The 17,524-nt window shown below is 37.5% G+C and overlaps 1 protein-coding gene and 1 long non-coding RNA gene across 2 annotated transcripts; one reads left to right on the forward strand and one right to left on the reverse strand.

Annotated features, from left to right (window-relative positions):
- Positions 1-1,251: 1,251 nt before the first annotated feature.
- On the reverse strand, positions 1,252-3,645 carry LOC113327540. Its single transcript, XR_003348990.1, has 3 exons — positions 3,179-3,645; positions 2,966-3,091; positions 1,252-1,643 (listed from the first exon to the last, which is right to left on the reverse strand). It is a non-coding gene; the product is annotated as an uncharacterized LOC113327540 (long non-coding RNA).
- A 3,676-nt stretch (positions 3,646-7,321) lies between these two features.
- On the forward strand, positions 7,322-14,009 carry LOC113327548. The gene is made up of 5 exons (XM_026574728.1): positions 7,322-9,031; positions 9,282-10,376; positions 13,587-13,622; positions 13,742-13,832; positions 13,960-14,009. The coding sequence occupies exons 1-5, from the start codon at positions 7,322-7,324 to the stop codon at positions 14,007-14,009; spliced, it is 2,982 nt and encodes a 993-aa protein (XP_026430513.1).
- The last annotated feature ends 3,515 nt before the right edge of the window (positions 14,010-17,524 follow it).

Below are 17,524 nucleotides of genomic sequence, written 5' to 3' on the forward strand. Positions count from 1 at the left end.
ATACACCACAATCTTTAAAATATACACTTATATGTCCTCTTACCGAAAGTGATTGTCTATGGACTAAGTCGAGACAATACGACAAATCGGTATTCACACTTTGTGTGATCGTCTATGGATACTGAAAAAGCGGGGGTACAACAACCTCACCCAATATTTCGATTAGCAATCTGTATGGACAAGCACCATTTTAATAAGTGATTAAACCAACATTTAATCAACCTTTTACCAACTAGTCTTCAAGAGACTTTGGTATTAGCCCACTTTAGCCATCAACGTTCATTCGACAATTATACATCTGTCTCAACAGACATGTTCAATTCATGAATCCTAGAACATTTGTAAATCATGTTCGACTCAGCAATATAAAGACTCGTCGTCTCTGAAAAAGCGGGGGTCTAACAACAACAACCAATCACTAGTACAAATCTTCACATTGGCCACACTTAATCACCGTGTCATAGGCTTTTGGTCATGGATTTTTTTCACTCCAAAAATGTGGCATCGGGTGCGTGACAAAGAGGTACCTTTATAGCTACATAAACTTTGAGTGGCTATAAAATATGATTTACCATGGTCGTAACTCTATAACCTTGTCTATATGGTACTCATTATTTTTTTTTTTGTTAAGCATTTTCACTATCACCATGGCCATAGGATTCCTATAGACACACAATTTGATTATATGTGGCTAAAGTTTACCTTAAAGTCACATGAATTATGTTTTAGCCGTGGCTTTTGTCATCAATTGGACACACAAAATTCATTTTATCATGGCCAATTTGTAACTTAAGGCTACATTGACTTGCAGCACCATGGAGATAAATTTTCTAAAAACACAAATTATTTTAAACGTGACAATTGTTTACCTTGGGACACAGGGAATTATTGAAACCATGGCAATAAATTCCTCGAGGACACATAATGTGGCTAGCGTGTACCTTTAAGCCACATGGAATCATTTTAACTGTGGCGATTGTTTTCCTGTTGGACACGGAGAATTATTGAAACCATGGCGATAAATTCCTCAAGGACACATACTAGCCTTTCAGTGTGGCTAGGGTGTACCTTTAAGCCACATGGAATCATTTTAACCATCGTTATTGCTATCATCTAAACCCGCATTAACGTGACCAATCGACAACTTATGGTTACAGGTAAGATTTAGCATCCTGGCTTGAACCTCCAAATTAAACCAAATACAGAGAAAATAAAAATGTATCTTGAACAAACGAAAATACAATTAAATTATTGATTTTTAATACAGGGAAACATATTATTATTATTTGAATAATAAAGTGTAGTAAAGATTTACATGACAGGCCTCATGCTCCTTTAACATGAGCAAAGTGCCAGGAGGAGGACCATTCGTCAAGGACCATAAGGTTACAAGACCTGTCAACAAACTTATAAGAATATAACTGGAAAAGACTTGAATAAAATTTACAATCAACTATTACAAGATTGGTAGTCGACTTGGCACCAGACTGAGAACCATCGACGGATAACAGCTTCAATCTCCAATGTTGTGGACTAGTACCAGCTCTCTAGCGCATATGATTCTTGCAAGAAGAGCATTTAGCTTCAGCCTGTTGAGCATCTAATGTTGTGATCGGGGATGGTTTCGGAACCCCAGAAGTAACCTGCATTAGCAAGAAGAATTAAACCAATTCCAGTACTAAGATTCTAATCTATATAGAAAGCATAAAAAGAAACGAGGAACGAGGTGAGCATCCAGATACAACACATTCAGAATTATAACATTTGAAAATAGAACACTGCAAGGAGATGTATTAGACTAAACTTAGAAAACAAATGTCACGAGTACACCCCTGGAAAAAAAAATATACATACAAGCCATGAAACGTGTAAAGACGTATAATTAAAGAGAGTACTATTATCAAATCAAATAAAATGTTATCTTGTTGTCCATGAAAAGTATCAACCGACAATGGTGCACAAGGTCATTCTTCAACGGCTAGTGGGCACAAGGCCGAGATATATCCAGAACTTCTTTATAGCTCCAAAAGAAAATATTTCCAGGAGAGGTTTTTGAATGGACACGCAAGAACCAACCCATTTGACCACTTTCATTCACACGCTATAGGATTAATCAAGTTTAGAGTTTCCTCAAATGAATAGTTAACCTTAGAAGATGCTAATGTCAAATGCCATAGGGTAGGTCCTAGTTCACCCAACAAAAAACTCTCTCGAAATGAAATATGCTAGTCAGTAGGCACCTAACAACTACAGTTGACGGGTAAAACTAACTAACAGTCATGGTAAGCACATCAACTGATTTTGATGGCTAATATTGTTACGCTGTTTAAAAAGAATGTGCCATCATTTACCAACCTACAGAATCCTACAAAAAACTAAGATAATTAGGTCTCATAATACAGAACGTAGCTCGGAAATAAGATCCACCAACATCAAATTGATGACCGGGCAAATAACCTCATAGCAATAGAAGCTAAGACAACAATATATGTGAATTAGTCAGGAAATTACAACACTTTGGACGGACACAACTCCCATTCCTCATTTTCAACTAGTGTCATAAATCTTTCATATCTTTCATTACTGAGTACATAACAAGGATTCATGAACTTGTGTCAGTTTTATTAGTTTAAGCTAAAACTCAGTTCTAATGACTTGCACCAGAACATAGATATCCAAAAATACAACTTCCCTTCACTATAATTATATATCAAAGAGGTGTAAAAGATACGAATTGAACAGAAAATGTAAGAAATTAGTACCAAAATCTCCAGGTTTATCTAGGAAGTGATGATAAAGAGGAATCAGAGTATTGATTAAAAACTACTTCAAAACCTTTTCTCCATTTCTCTTCAATGAAATTCGAACAAAAAAAATACTAAGTGGAAATTCAATTAAAATTCAATTCTCTTTCTTAAACACGAAGAAAAACCAAATCTTTAAAAGAATTGAGGAAATACTAGACCTGAATCAACAACACGGATGAAAATTGACTTCGTGAAGGAAGAATAGGAACCCAATTGAATATAGAAGTTAGGGTATCATCTATTCTTCCTTTTTAGTTGTTCAAGTTAGGGCTTCTCTTATGAATCTACAAAGAGAAAACAACAGTAAAATGTAAATCCATATGGTATTTGTAGGAGACGTGAAGAACGGTAGATAGAGAGGGAAACTAAACCTTAAGGTCGCTTGTTTGTTTGATTTGCAGGAGATGAGAAACATCTTCTAGGTAAATCAGTTCTTCCAGTTTCGCTTTGATTGGAGTTTCAGTGGATTTGGTTCTCGCGATGGAAAGGTGAGAGTTTTTGGATTCGAACTTACGAAAATGATAGGGTTTGGTTGTTAGGGTTTTTGTAAAGCTCTGCATCGATATTCACTGGAGGCGGAGGCGGATTTAGATGCGAAGAGAAGTCGGGGAGCATGTAGAAATTTTCATTAGTGAGGTTGGTGGTACCAATGGATTTCGGGCCGTTTGGCATTGACTAGGGTCAAGAATTTTTAGACTTGTAAATCTCCGCATATCTGCACTTCGGCTTGAAGATCAACAACCAATCAAATTACGTTACTTCCATCGATTCCCTCTTTCTGTCAGTGATTGGGAAGAAAAATTGAGGGTTGCTTGTTCACTTCACCTAAACAGATTGTGTCTGCATCTCTGAAGTTTTTTATTCTTCACCTGCCCTGCCAAACCGCTCCTCCAGCCAATGGAGTCTTTTCCACCGTCGCCACCAGCCAATACAACACAACCTCCTGAAAAAGCTGTCGCCAATCCTTCGATTCTCGCAAACTCAAAAGAAAAGCTGTTCGGGAAAACACAAAACATGGAACCCTACCTCTTTTCGAACAGAATCTTCGAATTCTGCTTTTAGCAGCAACGAAAATATAAAGAATCCCACCTCAGTTGAATCCTCTCAATCTTTCTTCTCCACAAGCTCAAACCCCATATCAGATACCCACTTTACACAAAAAGAACACCACCAACACAACTTTTCACCCAATCATACCCAAAAAGAACCAAACCCTAACCAGGAATCTATCTCGGCCTCCTCAAAAGAAACTAAAACCATCAATCAACATCCATCTTTCCATAACCAGAAAAAAGACCAAAAAATCCCAATTTTTGAGCTTACTGAAAGGATGCAGAACCTTTTAAAAACCCATAATGAACACTCGCTGGGTCTCAAAGTTTTGGGGGGATACATGGACTTTGGCACTTTGAAAAGAGCTCTGAATAATAAGCTTTTCCCTATACGTATTGGTCAGTTAGACACCAGTTCAACCATTCATGTTCTGCAAATGTCGCTTGATCATCAGCCAGAAAAAGAGTCCATCCTTGCAAACCAACCATGGACAGTGGGAAATCAGGTAGTATTGTTTGAAGACTGGAATCTGTTTCTTAAAAACCCTAAAAGCTGTTTTAGGTTTGCTCCTTTCTGGTTTCAAGTTCACAACATGCCGCGTTTTTTCACTGATGAAAAATCAATTCAAGATCTTATCGAAAAATCAAATACTGGAGCATTCCTGCAGATCGATCTATCCGGATCGATACCTCGAGCTTATGTGATGTTTGATCTCACTAAACCTTTTCCTCCGGGTGTTATGCTTAGCTTGGGTAAAGGAACCTGGGTGCAATTTTCATATGAAAATATACCATTACTTTGTTTTCTGTTTGGTTTCCCAGGACATGTTTTTAAGGATTGTACCAGTTTCCTAAACATGGACCAAGCAACGAAATGCAAAAAGTTCCCAGATTTTGCATATGGACGACTAAATGCAAAAATGAAGGCTCCATACTAAAAACCTCAGAAGAACGGGTACATGCAAGGAAACAAAGCCACAACTTTCTACCTTGGAGAGCCATCAAAAAATACAACTCAAGACGTAGGGGAACAGAGGGAGACACAAGACAAACATCAACAACCTCTTCAAAATACAGGGAAACAACAACAACAAGACTTGAATGAAAGTGCAAGGGGAAAGCAACACCAGCAGGAAGAACGGGGGGTGAGTAGGGTAACCCATCCAGTAAAACAAAGTCAATGCCCGATTCAACTTTCTGCAGAAATGACTCGGCGCGGCCTGGCTTGGAATCCAGTCACTCCTCCGGCAAAATCTGACAAAGGCACTGACACAAACAACCTGCAAAAGCCGCAAAAAAAACACCTTGAAAAGATGCACATGCAGAAACACCTACTAAGACACCTGGTGTTAATACAACGAACTGCAGTCAGACTGCTCAGAGGGGTCCATAAAATGCAAGCTCATCTTTTCCATCAAGGAACCCTAGCAATTTCGTCTCGCATGTAAATGAACTCATTAACAAAGCTGCACAAACTGAGCCCAGTACCGAAGGAAAAGGAAAAGCCCATGAAGGAGGACAATCTGAACAGGTAGTGCACAACTCAGGCCTAAGGAAGAAAATGGACTACCCACGAGAGAAAAACGTGTTTGATGGATCAACCAACACCACAGGATCAACCCATCCACACCTCACCGGATCTGGATCGGGTCAAACAACAGGGTTGAAGGACGCTCCAGGAATCAATCGAATGTTAGCTTTCTTTACTGCTGACTACACAAAAACCCTATTGATTGTTTTGCAGAAACGGGATGCAAAGGTTAATCTGCTAGTTCACAACATAAATGGGAAACCAGAAGTATCTGTGACTACAAATGCTCGCGCAGAAGAGAGGCACAATGTGACCAAACCTCTCCGAACTTACAAACGACGAACTCAGAAATCACCTGCAAGGCTACCTCCACACCTTGAATTGCCCAATACCCCGGACTTCGCAGCTCAACCACCGCCGGCGAAACAGAGGAAATATATCTCAATTGCACAATTAGAACAACAATCGAAGAAGAATTGGACTCCTACGTTTGAGATACCAACACACAGGGCAAGAAAACCAATAAGCACTAGAGGATCTTTCACAGGACAACACTCGAGAGACCCAACCAACCAAAGAGACAGCCCCAACAGTGCAACACCGACCCGGAACAACCAATCCCACACTTCATCACCTGCCTGGAAGTTTTCTTTTGATGAAGATATTACCCCAGAAGGCGATTGCAGTTCTTCGCGAGTTGTTGGCTTTGACCAACACTCGCACTTAGAATGAATTTCCTGGCTTGGAACTGTCAAGGCATCCACAACCCCTTGACAACTTCTAAATTGCGTGAATACAAACGCAAATTTCAACCTGATCTTGTTTTTTTGTCTGAAACTTTAGCTACTGCTGATCACATGTCGTTGGTACAAACTCGTTTAGGTTTTCAGAGTTCTTTTGATGTATCTTGTAATGGACATGAAGGTGGCCTCTGCATTATGTGGACTTCCCACCTAAATGTCTCTGTCTTAGTGTCTAATTAAAGTCTTTTACATTTGTACATTAGATCCACACAAAACCTAGATGCTCAACCATGGTTATTTACTGGAGTTTATGGTCCTCCACAACCTGCTGTAAGAAAAGACCTTTGGCAAACTTTTTCCAATCTGATTCCAACTCCATCACTACCTTGGCTTCTCATGGGTGAATTTAATGAAGTGATCAGCCAACAGGAAAAGAAGGGTGGAAGGTCGGTAACAAATAGTCAGGTAAAACATTTTACTAAGTTCATCAACTCAAATGGTCTAATTGATTTGGGTTTTGAAGGAGATCGTTACACCTGGTCAAATCGACAAATTGATTTGAATTTCATCATGGAAAGACTTGATAGAGGGCTGGAAAATCAAGAATGGCTTACTGAACATCCACAAGCTTTAGTGCGACATCTCCCACGCATTGCGTCAGATCATGCCCTAGTTTTGCTACTTGAGAAAGCAATCTCCAGAAGGTCCTAAAAAAAGTTTAAAATGGAACACATGTGGTTCCTCCATCCAGAGATGAAAGATATAGTCACCAGATCTTGGCAAGAACATCAGGTGGCCGACATTGCAAAGAACTTCAATCTCAAAATGGAAAGCACATCAATGGCTTTACAACAATGGCAGAAAAATACTTTTGGTCATCTCCCCCAACTCATAAAGGAGGCTAAATTCCAGATACAATTGGCTCAATCGAAATGTGCCACATCTACCGGAAGTGAATTGATATTTTGGTTAAAACATGAGAGGGAAACAAGGAATTCTCACCTAATGCTCCAACATTTTCATGATGCATACTGGAAACAGAGATCAAGAATAGGTTGGTTGAACAATGGCGACCTAAACACAAGATTTTTCCACACAAAAGCCACTATCAACAGGCGCTTCAATCATATCAGCCAACTTCAAGATGAAAATGACAGGTGGGTGTATAACCAAAAATAAATTGCAACAATGTTGGTGAGACATTTTGATAATCAGTACAATGCAGGACCAATAACAATTGATTTGAATCTTTTTAACAACTTTCTACCAAGAATCTCGAGCAATAGATGCATGGAACTCATGAGGCCACCGTCAAATGAGGAAATCCACAAAGCCCTACTAAGCATTGGCTCTGAGAAGGCACCGGGCCCGGATGGTTACACAAGTAAGTTTTTCAAGGAATACTGGGACTTAACCAACCCACAAATTTTTGAGTTAGTCCATAATTTCTTTGAGAACGTAGAACTATATGCACCTTTTAATCATACAACCATCACTTTAATCCCCAAAAATGATGCACCTTCAAACCCAAATGAGTTCAGACCAATTGGTCTCTGCAATGTGGTCTACAAGATTATCTCAAAGCTTCTTGCTGATAGATTAAGACCTATCCTCCAATTCATGATCATCCCATACCAGAGTGCCTTTGTTCCGAATAGGGCCATACATGATAATATTGATATCGCAACAGAACTGTTCCACCACATTCGACAATCGGCCAGTACCAACAACCCCAAGATTGCTCTGAAATTAGACATTAAAAAAGCTTATGACAGCCTCGACTGGGGTTTCATCAGACTCTCTTTGAAAGCTCTTGGATTTCCACCAAAATTCATTGATCATATTATGGTGTGCATCACAACGGTGAATTACTCGGTAAATGTTAACGAATCTCTACATGGTAAGATTATACCCAAAAGGGGTCTCAGACAAGGGGACCCCTTGTCCCTTTACATCTTCATCCTTTGTGCAGAGATATTATCAACAAATTTGGCGAGATTGGAAGAGGAAGGCAAGATGAAACGTCTGAAAATTTCGAACAACAATCTTCCTATACTTCACCTCATGTATGCTGATGACCTACTGATAACTTGTGCCGCGGATACGGAAACTTGCAACAACCTCAATAGCATCCTTCATTCGTATACCACTTCGGCAGGGCAATTAATAAACACCCAAAAATCTGTCCTCATCCACCACCCACACCTGAACACAAATTCCTTAGAAAGACTGAAAAATTCCTTCAACATTCCTACAACTCCCAACCCTCCAAAATATTTGGGAATCTGTTTCAAAGAAGGGAGGAATTCTTCACAAATCTTTGCTCAACTTCTACAAAGAATGGAACGAAAGGCTAAGGGATGGATCTCAAAATGCGTCAACCAGGCGGGCAGACGGATGCTCATCAATACATCACTAATCCCCACTGCAAATCATGTAATGCAAACCAGGCTCCTTCCAGTCCATGTGCACCAGAAAATGGATAAGATTGCAAGGAATTTCTTCTGGGGACATGAGAGCGACACCAGGAAACTACATGTATTGGGTAGAGAAAAACTAAATCTTCCGATAGGCAAGGGCAGACTAGGCATCAGAAACACAAGAAAACATAATTTTGCGCTTTTGGGCAAAAGAGTTTGGCAAATCCATTCGGAGCCAAACACCATCTGCAACCGCATGTTCAGAGATAAGTATCTTCAACATCAATCAATCATTAGGCCCATGCAAAAACCACCAGACTCTACTAGTGCGTCTTGGAAAAACATTCATAAGGTGGCGGATTTCGTTCAACGGAACACTGCTGTCAGACTGGGGGATGGAAACTCCACAACAATCAAGGAGAATTGGATACCTGGGATTACCAACGTGAATATCCCAACAACTGTGGAAAATGATTTGGTAAGTAAATTTTTGAACCACGTGCTTTTAATTGGAATGTAAGTCTTATATCTCAAGTGTTCCCACCTTTGGTCGCAAACGTGATCCGAAGCCTTCACATACCTAACCCTCCAACTGCTGATACAAGAATTTGGCCGCACTCACGAAATGGTATATACACAGTCAAGAGTGGTTACGAGATCCTTACAAGGCCGACGACAGAACAAAATACGGATACTCAATACAACAGTACATGGAATGCAAATGGCAGAGAATACTACAAACTTTGAAAGCAAATTTCCCCCAGAAAATCAGGCTTTTCCTATGGAAAGTCATCCATCATGGTTTAACAACCTTCGAATCTCTTCATAGACGCAATATCACTAGCACGGCTACTTGCCCAATCTGCAACCAGCACCGAGAATCGACTCAACACTGCCTTTCCGAATGCAACGAAGCAATACAAGTCTGGAATCTGCTAGGTGAACACATCAATAGAGGATACAGTTCACAAAACCCATACAATGGACTGCGGCTCCCACCACACCCAGCACCAAATATTATTTTCCAACATACTTTTGGAAAACAACAAGCAGTACACAGACATCAAATAAACACAGCTACAAGGACTTCTATACGCACTAACGTTCCTTTCAACCCTCCAAGAAATTTCAATGAGTTCATAAAGAAAGCAGAAACAAAAACAGAGTTCACTATCTGCTGCTACACCATTTGGAATATCTGGCTGGCAAGAAATGATAGAGGCTACAATAACAAGGTCCAATCCCTAAGGCAAACTCTCCAGATTTCTCTACTTCTTAGCCAAGAATTCGAGTGGGCAACAAAACATAAACTTCACCAGGTCACAGAGGCGGCACAGCAACAAACAAATCGACGCAACGACCGGCCATCTAATATTGTATGGGTAAAATGGACACCACCACCACCAAACTGGATGAAAGTCAACACTGATGGTGCTAGTAAAGGGGAAACAGATGGAGCTCCGAAATTTGCAGGTGCAGGTTGGATCTGTAGGAATCCACAAGGAAAGGTGGTTATGGCCATGGCTACGCCCCTGGGCATAGCAAATGCACTAGTAGTTGAAACATGGGCCTTCCTACTGGCAACAAGAACTTCGGTTCAAAAAAACTGGGTCCAAATTCATTTCGAAGCGGACTCAAAGACGCTGGTTAGCCTTATCAATGGAAAAGAGGCCACAACAACACCATGGATCATCCACACTATGATCAAGGAAATCCAAAGCCATCTACAACAAATTGGATCCTACACTATCACTCACATCTACCGAGAAATGAATCAAGCTGCAGATGGATGGGCGAACCTTGCGAACCAACAACAAATACAGGTAGGAAATTGCACACACACGTGTCTGGGAAAACTACTGTCCGGATTTTCTTAATGTAATTGTAATGAATGATTCGATGGGGCATCTGTACCCCAGAGAAGTTCACTGTTGATTAATAATACTGAACCCTCTTTCAAAAAAAAAATTCATAAAGGTTTGATGTTTCCATGCATATTAGTGCATCAATCGTTTGATAACCAGCTAATAAACATGCGACACGTCAGAATGTTGATAGCTTGACTTTCTCCTCAATAATCTGAACTGACTTTCCTACACTATCACTCACATCTACCGATAAATGAATCAAGCTGCGGATGGATGGGCGAACCTTACGAACCAACAACAAATACAGGTAGAAAATTGCGCACATACACACATGTCTGGGACAACTGCTGTCCAGATTTTCTTAATGTAATTGTAATGAATGATTTGATGGGGCATATGTACCCCAGAGAAGTTCACTGATGATTAATAATACTGAACCCTCTTTCAAAAAACAAAAAAAAAAATCATAAAGGTTTGATGTTTCCATGCATATTAGTGCATCAATCGTTTGATAACCAACTAATAAACATGCGACACGTCAGAATGTTGATAGCTTGACTTTCTCCTCAATAATCTGAACTGACTTTCCTACACTATCACTCACATCTACCGAGAAATGAATCAAGTTGCGGATGGATGGGCGAACCTTGCGAACCAACAACAAATACAGGTAGGAAATTGCGCACATACACACATGTCTGGGACAACTGTTGTCCGGATTTTCTTAATGTAATTGTAATGAATGATTTGATGGGGCATATGTACCCCAGAGAAGTTCACTGATGATTAATAATACTGAACCCTCTTTCAAAAAACAAAAAAAAAATTCATAAAGGTTTGATGTTTCCATGCATATTAGTGCATCAATCGTTTGATTACCGGCTAATAAACATGCGACACGTCAGAATGTTGATAGCTTGAATTTCTCCTCAATAATCTGAACCGTCCATTACAAGGTCATCCTAACAACCAAACGTTTGCAAAGTACATATTTGCTCTCTATCTAAAAATAATTGTTGCACTTTTTTTTTCTTTTCTTTTTTCTTGGGATATCAATTTCAAAAAAAAATAGAATAAATTCAAGACACATAAAATAATTTTGGAATCGATTTTACGCAAAAAATTTAGCTCACCTAATACTAGCAAAAGAAATCCAAAGTCAAATGAATCTTTCTTGGAATCGACTGATCGAATAATTAAACTATAGTGATTTTTGAATTGATGGAGAAAAATTGATTCAATTTGTGGATAGTTAACGAATGCGAGTATTATCTAATGATATTGATTGAACATTGGGTACAATTGGATTGAAGTAAATGGAATTAGGTGGATCATTGGTCAAGCAATGTCATGTGTGAAATCATATTTGATTAATAAATCAAGGTATATGTGCTCTAGTGATGTTGATGGAAAATTGAGTACAATTTGAATGAATTAGATGGAGTTATGTTGATCATCGGTCTTACCAAGTTTGTGCATAAATTGAATTCTTGAAATAAAATTGAGTTAAATAGGATCGAGTTTATGGGAAATTAGTTAATGCAAGTATGAGTTAAATATCTCACCGGAATTCGTTTGATGCATAAATATTTAAAACCAAGTAAGGTTTTTTTTATAATTAGGGATTTCGAAGTTATGTCTATCACTGGGACTTCTTTACAAATTTATCATCTGATTTATGATTTATATTTTGTTTTATCTTACTCAATCTCATCGAATGCTTATAGATTTACATTACTTCATTTGACATTAAATTTCGTCCGGTCTCACTTGATCCCCTTAGATGCTTAGTCCGACTCAATGAATTTCATTCGGTGTCACTCGTTGCACATCATTGGACAATAAGGTCACAAAATTATTTGAGTCACTAAATTGTCAATTCATTCACATATGTAAAACAAATCGATCTAATATAATAACTATAAAACTGATCGGGTTATTTATACATTAGGAGATAGGATCCAAGAACAATATTATACGAAAACTATCTTATAAGATTTGCACCAAATTTTTTTAGAGTCCGATCGACTATGAATTTGGACCTAATATTTTGATGAAACGTTATTCTTATGAAATACTTAAATTCTACAGAAAAAATGAACAAATTTCGAGATACCAAACCTCACCATTTACCGATTTTAATTTTGGAGGTTAATTTTCAATGGTTTATTTTCAAAAGGGCAAATGGTGGTATTATACTTCTTGGATTGTGCTTACTTGTAGGATTTTCCCGTTTTTATAAAAAAAAAACGTATCACCAAATTATTTCCTTCGATTTTCATTGTCTTTACACTTTAAAGAAAAAAATTGGGTCAAATCTTACAATGTAGTGTTTATATAGGATTTTCCACCGATCCCCCTTATATATCGGTATGTAAAAAAATATAGATTAAATTCATTTAGAAAATTGAAATTATAGATTAAAATCTTTTAGCAAATTGAAATTTTAGGTTAAGCAGAAAAATATAATCAACACAAAAGAAAAAGTGTTATCCGTATGGTGTTTATGGGACCAATAGAAAATCATAATCACTAATCCAACGAATATAATTGCAAACACAAAAATAAACGGATTACCACTGGAAAAGGAGGGAAGATTGCAATCTGGAGTGGCGGGAACAACAAAATTTTGGCGCATTATTTACCCCAAAATTTCACTAAAATTTCTTTCCCCTGTGAAACCTAACCGAATATTGTGATCTCTGCTCCGCGTCTTTTTTTTTTCTTTTTTCCAAGCTTGAAACCCTTCAACAAAACCCATGAATAGAACTTCACCACTTCCATTGGTCACCACCGTAAATCAATAAGAGTAACCAAATCAGAAAACAACACCCCTCTGAGTGGTTAATACCCCGTAAACCAAAGCCCATCTGTTTTTTTTTTCTTCCATATTTTATCTCATGAAGTTCTTCATTTTTTAGAGATTTTGAAGATGGAAAAAATGAAGATATGTTGATGTATCTTGTCCCCTGTTATCGTACATTGATTTTGGGTAAGAAGATCTGTGTTAATTTGAAATCTTTTCTTGTTATCCGGGGATTTTCGAAATTTTGATTAAGTATTGATTCAAATAGGTTTATGTACTCTTATGTTGTGAGTTTTCTTATCGGTTCATGTTAAACTTCCTGTAATTTCTTAACTTCCTTCGTTGGTTCTGTTTTGCAGTTTCTATTCTGGGAAGAAGAAGAAAATGATTTGACCGTAATGAACATGTTAGGGGTTTAATTGCAAATCAACTCATTTTGGTTTGTTGATAACTTCATGTCCTTAAGGTATTTGTTGAAATGATTAACTAGAATCTGCTTTGTTTTTATAAATAGATGTGCAGTACCAGGAGAAACAAAATTCATCTTTGGTTCCTTGATGCGTTTAATTATGCTATTGCAATCAAGATGGATCTTCTGAATTTGAGTATAAGAGGCCATTGATTAATTGGACCTTTCTTTTGTTGAGAAGGTAAAACATTTGTTGGATTGGCTACCTGCATACCAAAATTAATGATTATGTTCAATTTATATGCATGTTACTATTTGTGTAGTTTCTAAAGAATGGGAAGCAGAAAGAGGTCAGGGGATAACTTACATGTGAAGGGAAAGGAGGTTTGGATTAACTTAGAAAATTTGATGAAGCAACGTCCAATCAAGTGAGTTGCATACAGAAAGAATTAATTTGATGATTTCATTGTTCCATGTTCTTTTTTTTTTTTTTTTTTTTTTTTTTGTTCTTTCAATTTCTCCTTGTTTTTTTTTTGGCTGAGACTGAGACTTGAAATGGCATGCCACTCTGCTGCAGATAAATGTCGAAAGCATCTATTTTAATAGCCGTGAATCCCCAACATTTCTCTTCCGTATCGACAACTTATGATCTCAAACCACTGCCTATGTAAAGGTTTATACTAGTGTATCCACTTATGTTATAAATTGTTGCAGGAATTAGATATTGTAGTTCTGCAATCTCGATGAAGCTACATGTTAGTGAAAATATGCGTCCATTGTCTATGGGGTGTTTGCAAGATCTATTAACTAGGCTTGGTACTTTTAAATAGAGATCCAAGACAATACCAGTGGGCATGTTTTTCTCCTGTTTCATGGATTTTGGTATTTGCTTTTCTTATATATTAAGATTTGCGGGTTTGGTTACGTTTTGTTGTTTAGATTAGTTGATGTAGTTCACATCATAATGATCTATGGAGTCCAAGCCTATCAAATACCGTTGTTGTATAATGGTTGAGCTAGCATGAATTTTATTTTTGAGCAGCCGTTTTGTCATTTATCTTTTTCTTTGAATTTCAAAATTTGAGTGAATTTTTTTATATGACATATGTCTGTTCTATCAATGATAAAGCTACTGAAGATCATCTTGTTATCTTTGGGACTACTTTTGTTGATAGATAACTAGTTCTGCAAAAATCGTTACCACTGTGTTTTCGGATGTTTGCTTTGAAAAAGTACGGGGGAATGAGAAGGTCCCAGTTTTCAGCATAAAAGGGAAACTCAATATTAGTCTTCTCCTCTTCCTTGTATCGTCATTCATTTGTCTTTCCATGTTTTTGAACCTAAGGTAAATGGAAGAACAACTTTGACATTTGTTTACTTGATGTGGATACTTATTCCTTCGACTTGTTATATGTTTGATGCAGCGACTATTGGTTGCCGAGGAGTTTTCTCAGTTGTCGCAAGCCTCCTAGCATGGCCTTTAAAGTATGCTTTGATGGTTTCCACGAGTTTGTTTGATTTTCTTTTGTATCACAACACTGGTAAGCTTTTATACCATGCAACATTTTGTATTGCTTTAGGTTGTAAGACAAAATATGAAATACAAAAGAAAAAAATATCGGTGAACTTCGGAAAAGAAATAATATGACCCCATTCGAAGTCCTGGCTCTGTTACTGCTTAGAACCCCTGAAGGTGTTTGTGGCTCCTGGTTTTGACTTGTTGAGAAAAAAATCCCCTGCAGTGACGTTTTTTCTCTTTTCCTATGAACTAATTCATCCTCACGCCTGTTAATCAACAAAGGATGCATATTATGAACAAGTTATAAGTATTAAAAGTTTATAACAAATAAACTCAATCATCAATATTCATATGGAAGTTCCAGAAGCAAAATCAGCAATACATGTGTTGGAGCATATCCAGGTCTGTCCTAGCTGTAGATAATTCTCGGGCGTTGTAGATAAGAAGACAATGATCATGTAATCCTGCTGCTATTGTCTCTCACGCTGTTATTCCTTATGACAATTGTATCAAGTTGCCTGCATTTTCAGAAAAGTAAATGTAATAGTATGCGATTGAAGATTACTCGTGTAAACTTTTTTTTCATGAAATTAATCTAAGCTCGTCTAAATTTGATGTGTCTTGGAATGGTACGATGCATTTTGTAACGGTTTCAATCTTCTAACTTTTTATAAAAATCTAAGCTCGCCAATCATGTATTAGAATGAAGGTGTTACTGTCTCATCAATACTTGGCAACACTTGCTTACACAGAGTAATTTTAAGACATTAATCCACTGAGTGCCTAATTGTATTTGTGTTTGCCGTGTTTAAAAACTAGGGACATATTTTATACCCTGGCCCTACTGCGGATGGCCATGGAGAGTCTTTTGTCTCGATTGCAAGATGTGTCTAGTGAACCACCCAATTGGACACATAAACAAATGAAAGTGGCTTAATCTGATATCTTTCCGTCACGAGTTAATAGGCGTGTTTAAAGCCAACCTATGAATTCGACACGTACATAATTGCTTAATGTGGTCATATTTTCACCTATGGCTACAAGTGATGGGTTTATACTTAAAATCATGACCAGAAGGTGCCTTATGGCTACAATTGATGGGTTTAGGTTTAAACACATGACCAAATGGTGTATTATGGCTACAGGGTAACACAAAACGTGGCTATAGTTATACATATGACTAGTAGCCACGCAAATAACCTGAAACGTGGCTAGGTTGTAAACTGAAAAACGTGGCCTATGTGAAGGTTTGTACTAGTGAATATTTCGTTAGGCAATCTGAATTAACAAACTCCAATATACTTTCAATAGAATCATCTAGACAGCCAGACTCAATCTAGAAAAAAGTATGTCAAAGAGTTTTATATCTCAATTTCTCAATTCAATCTGCAATCAACAAATATTAATCTGCGAGCCCGATTGAATAAGAGAAATAACTGGAACGGTACCAAAGACCAGTGTTCAAGTGTTAATCAATTTATATCAACAACCAAAGGTTGGATTAACTAATTGATTGATCTTAACACAAAACCTGTCATATTTAAATTATATAACAAAATATAATGCGAAAAAGAAATAACACAGACACCAGAATTTTGTTAACAAGGAAACCGCAAGTGCAGAAAAACCCCGGGACCTAGTCCAGAATAAACACACACTGATTATAAGTTGTTACACCAATTTACTACTATCTATTAGGACTAGATGTAATACCTTCTTCAGTTGTATTCAAGCACTTATAGAACTCCTAGCAGAACGCCGATTCTCTTGAGGAATTATTCTCATATAACTTCTAGCAGAACACAAATTCTCTTTAGAAGTTATTCCTGAAAATCTCATGGCAGAACAAAGTTCTCTTCAAAAGATACAATAACACGGTTGATATTTTTTGGTCTTTTATTTTCACAAAACACCGATTTGATTTCCCTTTAGATGTAAATCAAGGTTTTGGAAATCTTGTGTTTGTTTCGAACAATTACCAGACAAAAGTAGAGATACCGAAACAAACTTGTAGATTAGGGATTAAACTTACAATCAGTATGCGTACACACAAGGAGTCCGTGAACCTGATTTTCGTAAGTGAACTTGGGTGATTCCAAAGATCAATTTCCAAGTTAAGAAAACCTTAATAATTCTACAACAAGAACAACTAGAATAAATCTAGAGATATCTTGTTTAAAACTTCTTAAGGATTTTTACGAGATACCTTAATCGAAGTTTTCTTTCTAGCTTCCGATTTCGACTAACAAGTGTTGGTATACGATCGGAAACTGAAATCTATCAAAACCTAGGGTTTATAATCAAAAACTCTTGAATGCTTTTATATCAGAGGAGAAAACTTTAGAATAGACAAGAGTTGAAAAACCTAG

This window comes from Papaver somniferum, unplaced genomic scaffold, assembly GCF_003573695.1.
Source record: "Papaver somniferum cultivar HN1 unplaced genomic scaffold, ASM357369v1 unplaced-scaffold_103, whole genome shotgun sequence".
NCBI classification, from domain to species: domain Eukaryota; kingdom Viridiplantae; phylum Streptophyta; class Magnoliopsida; order Ranunculales; family Papaveraceae; genus Papaver; species Papaver somniferum.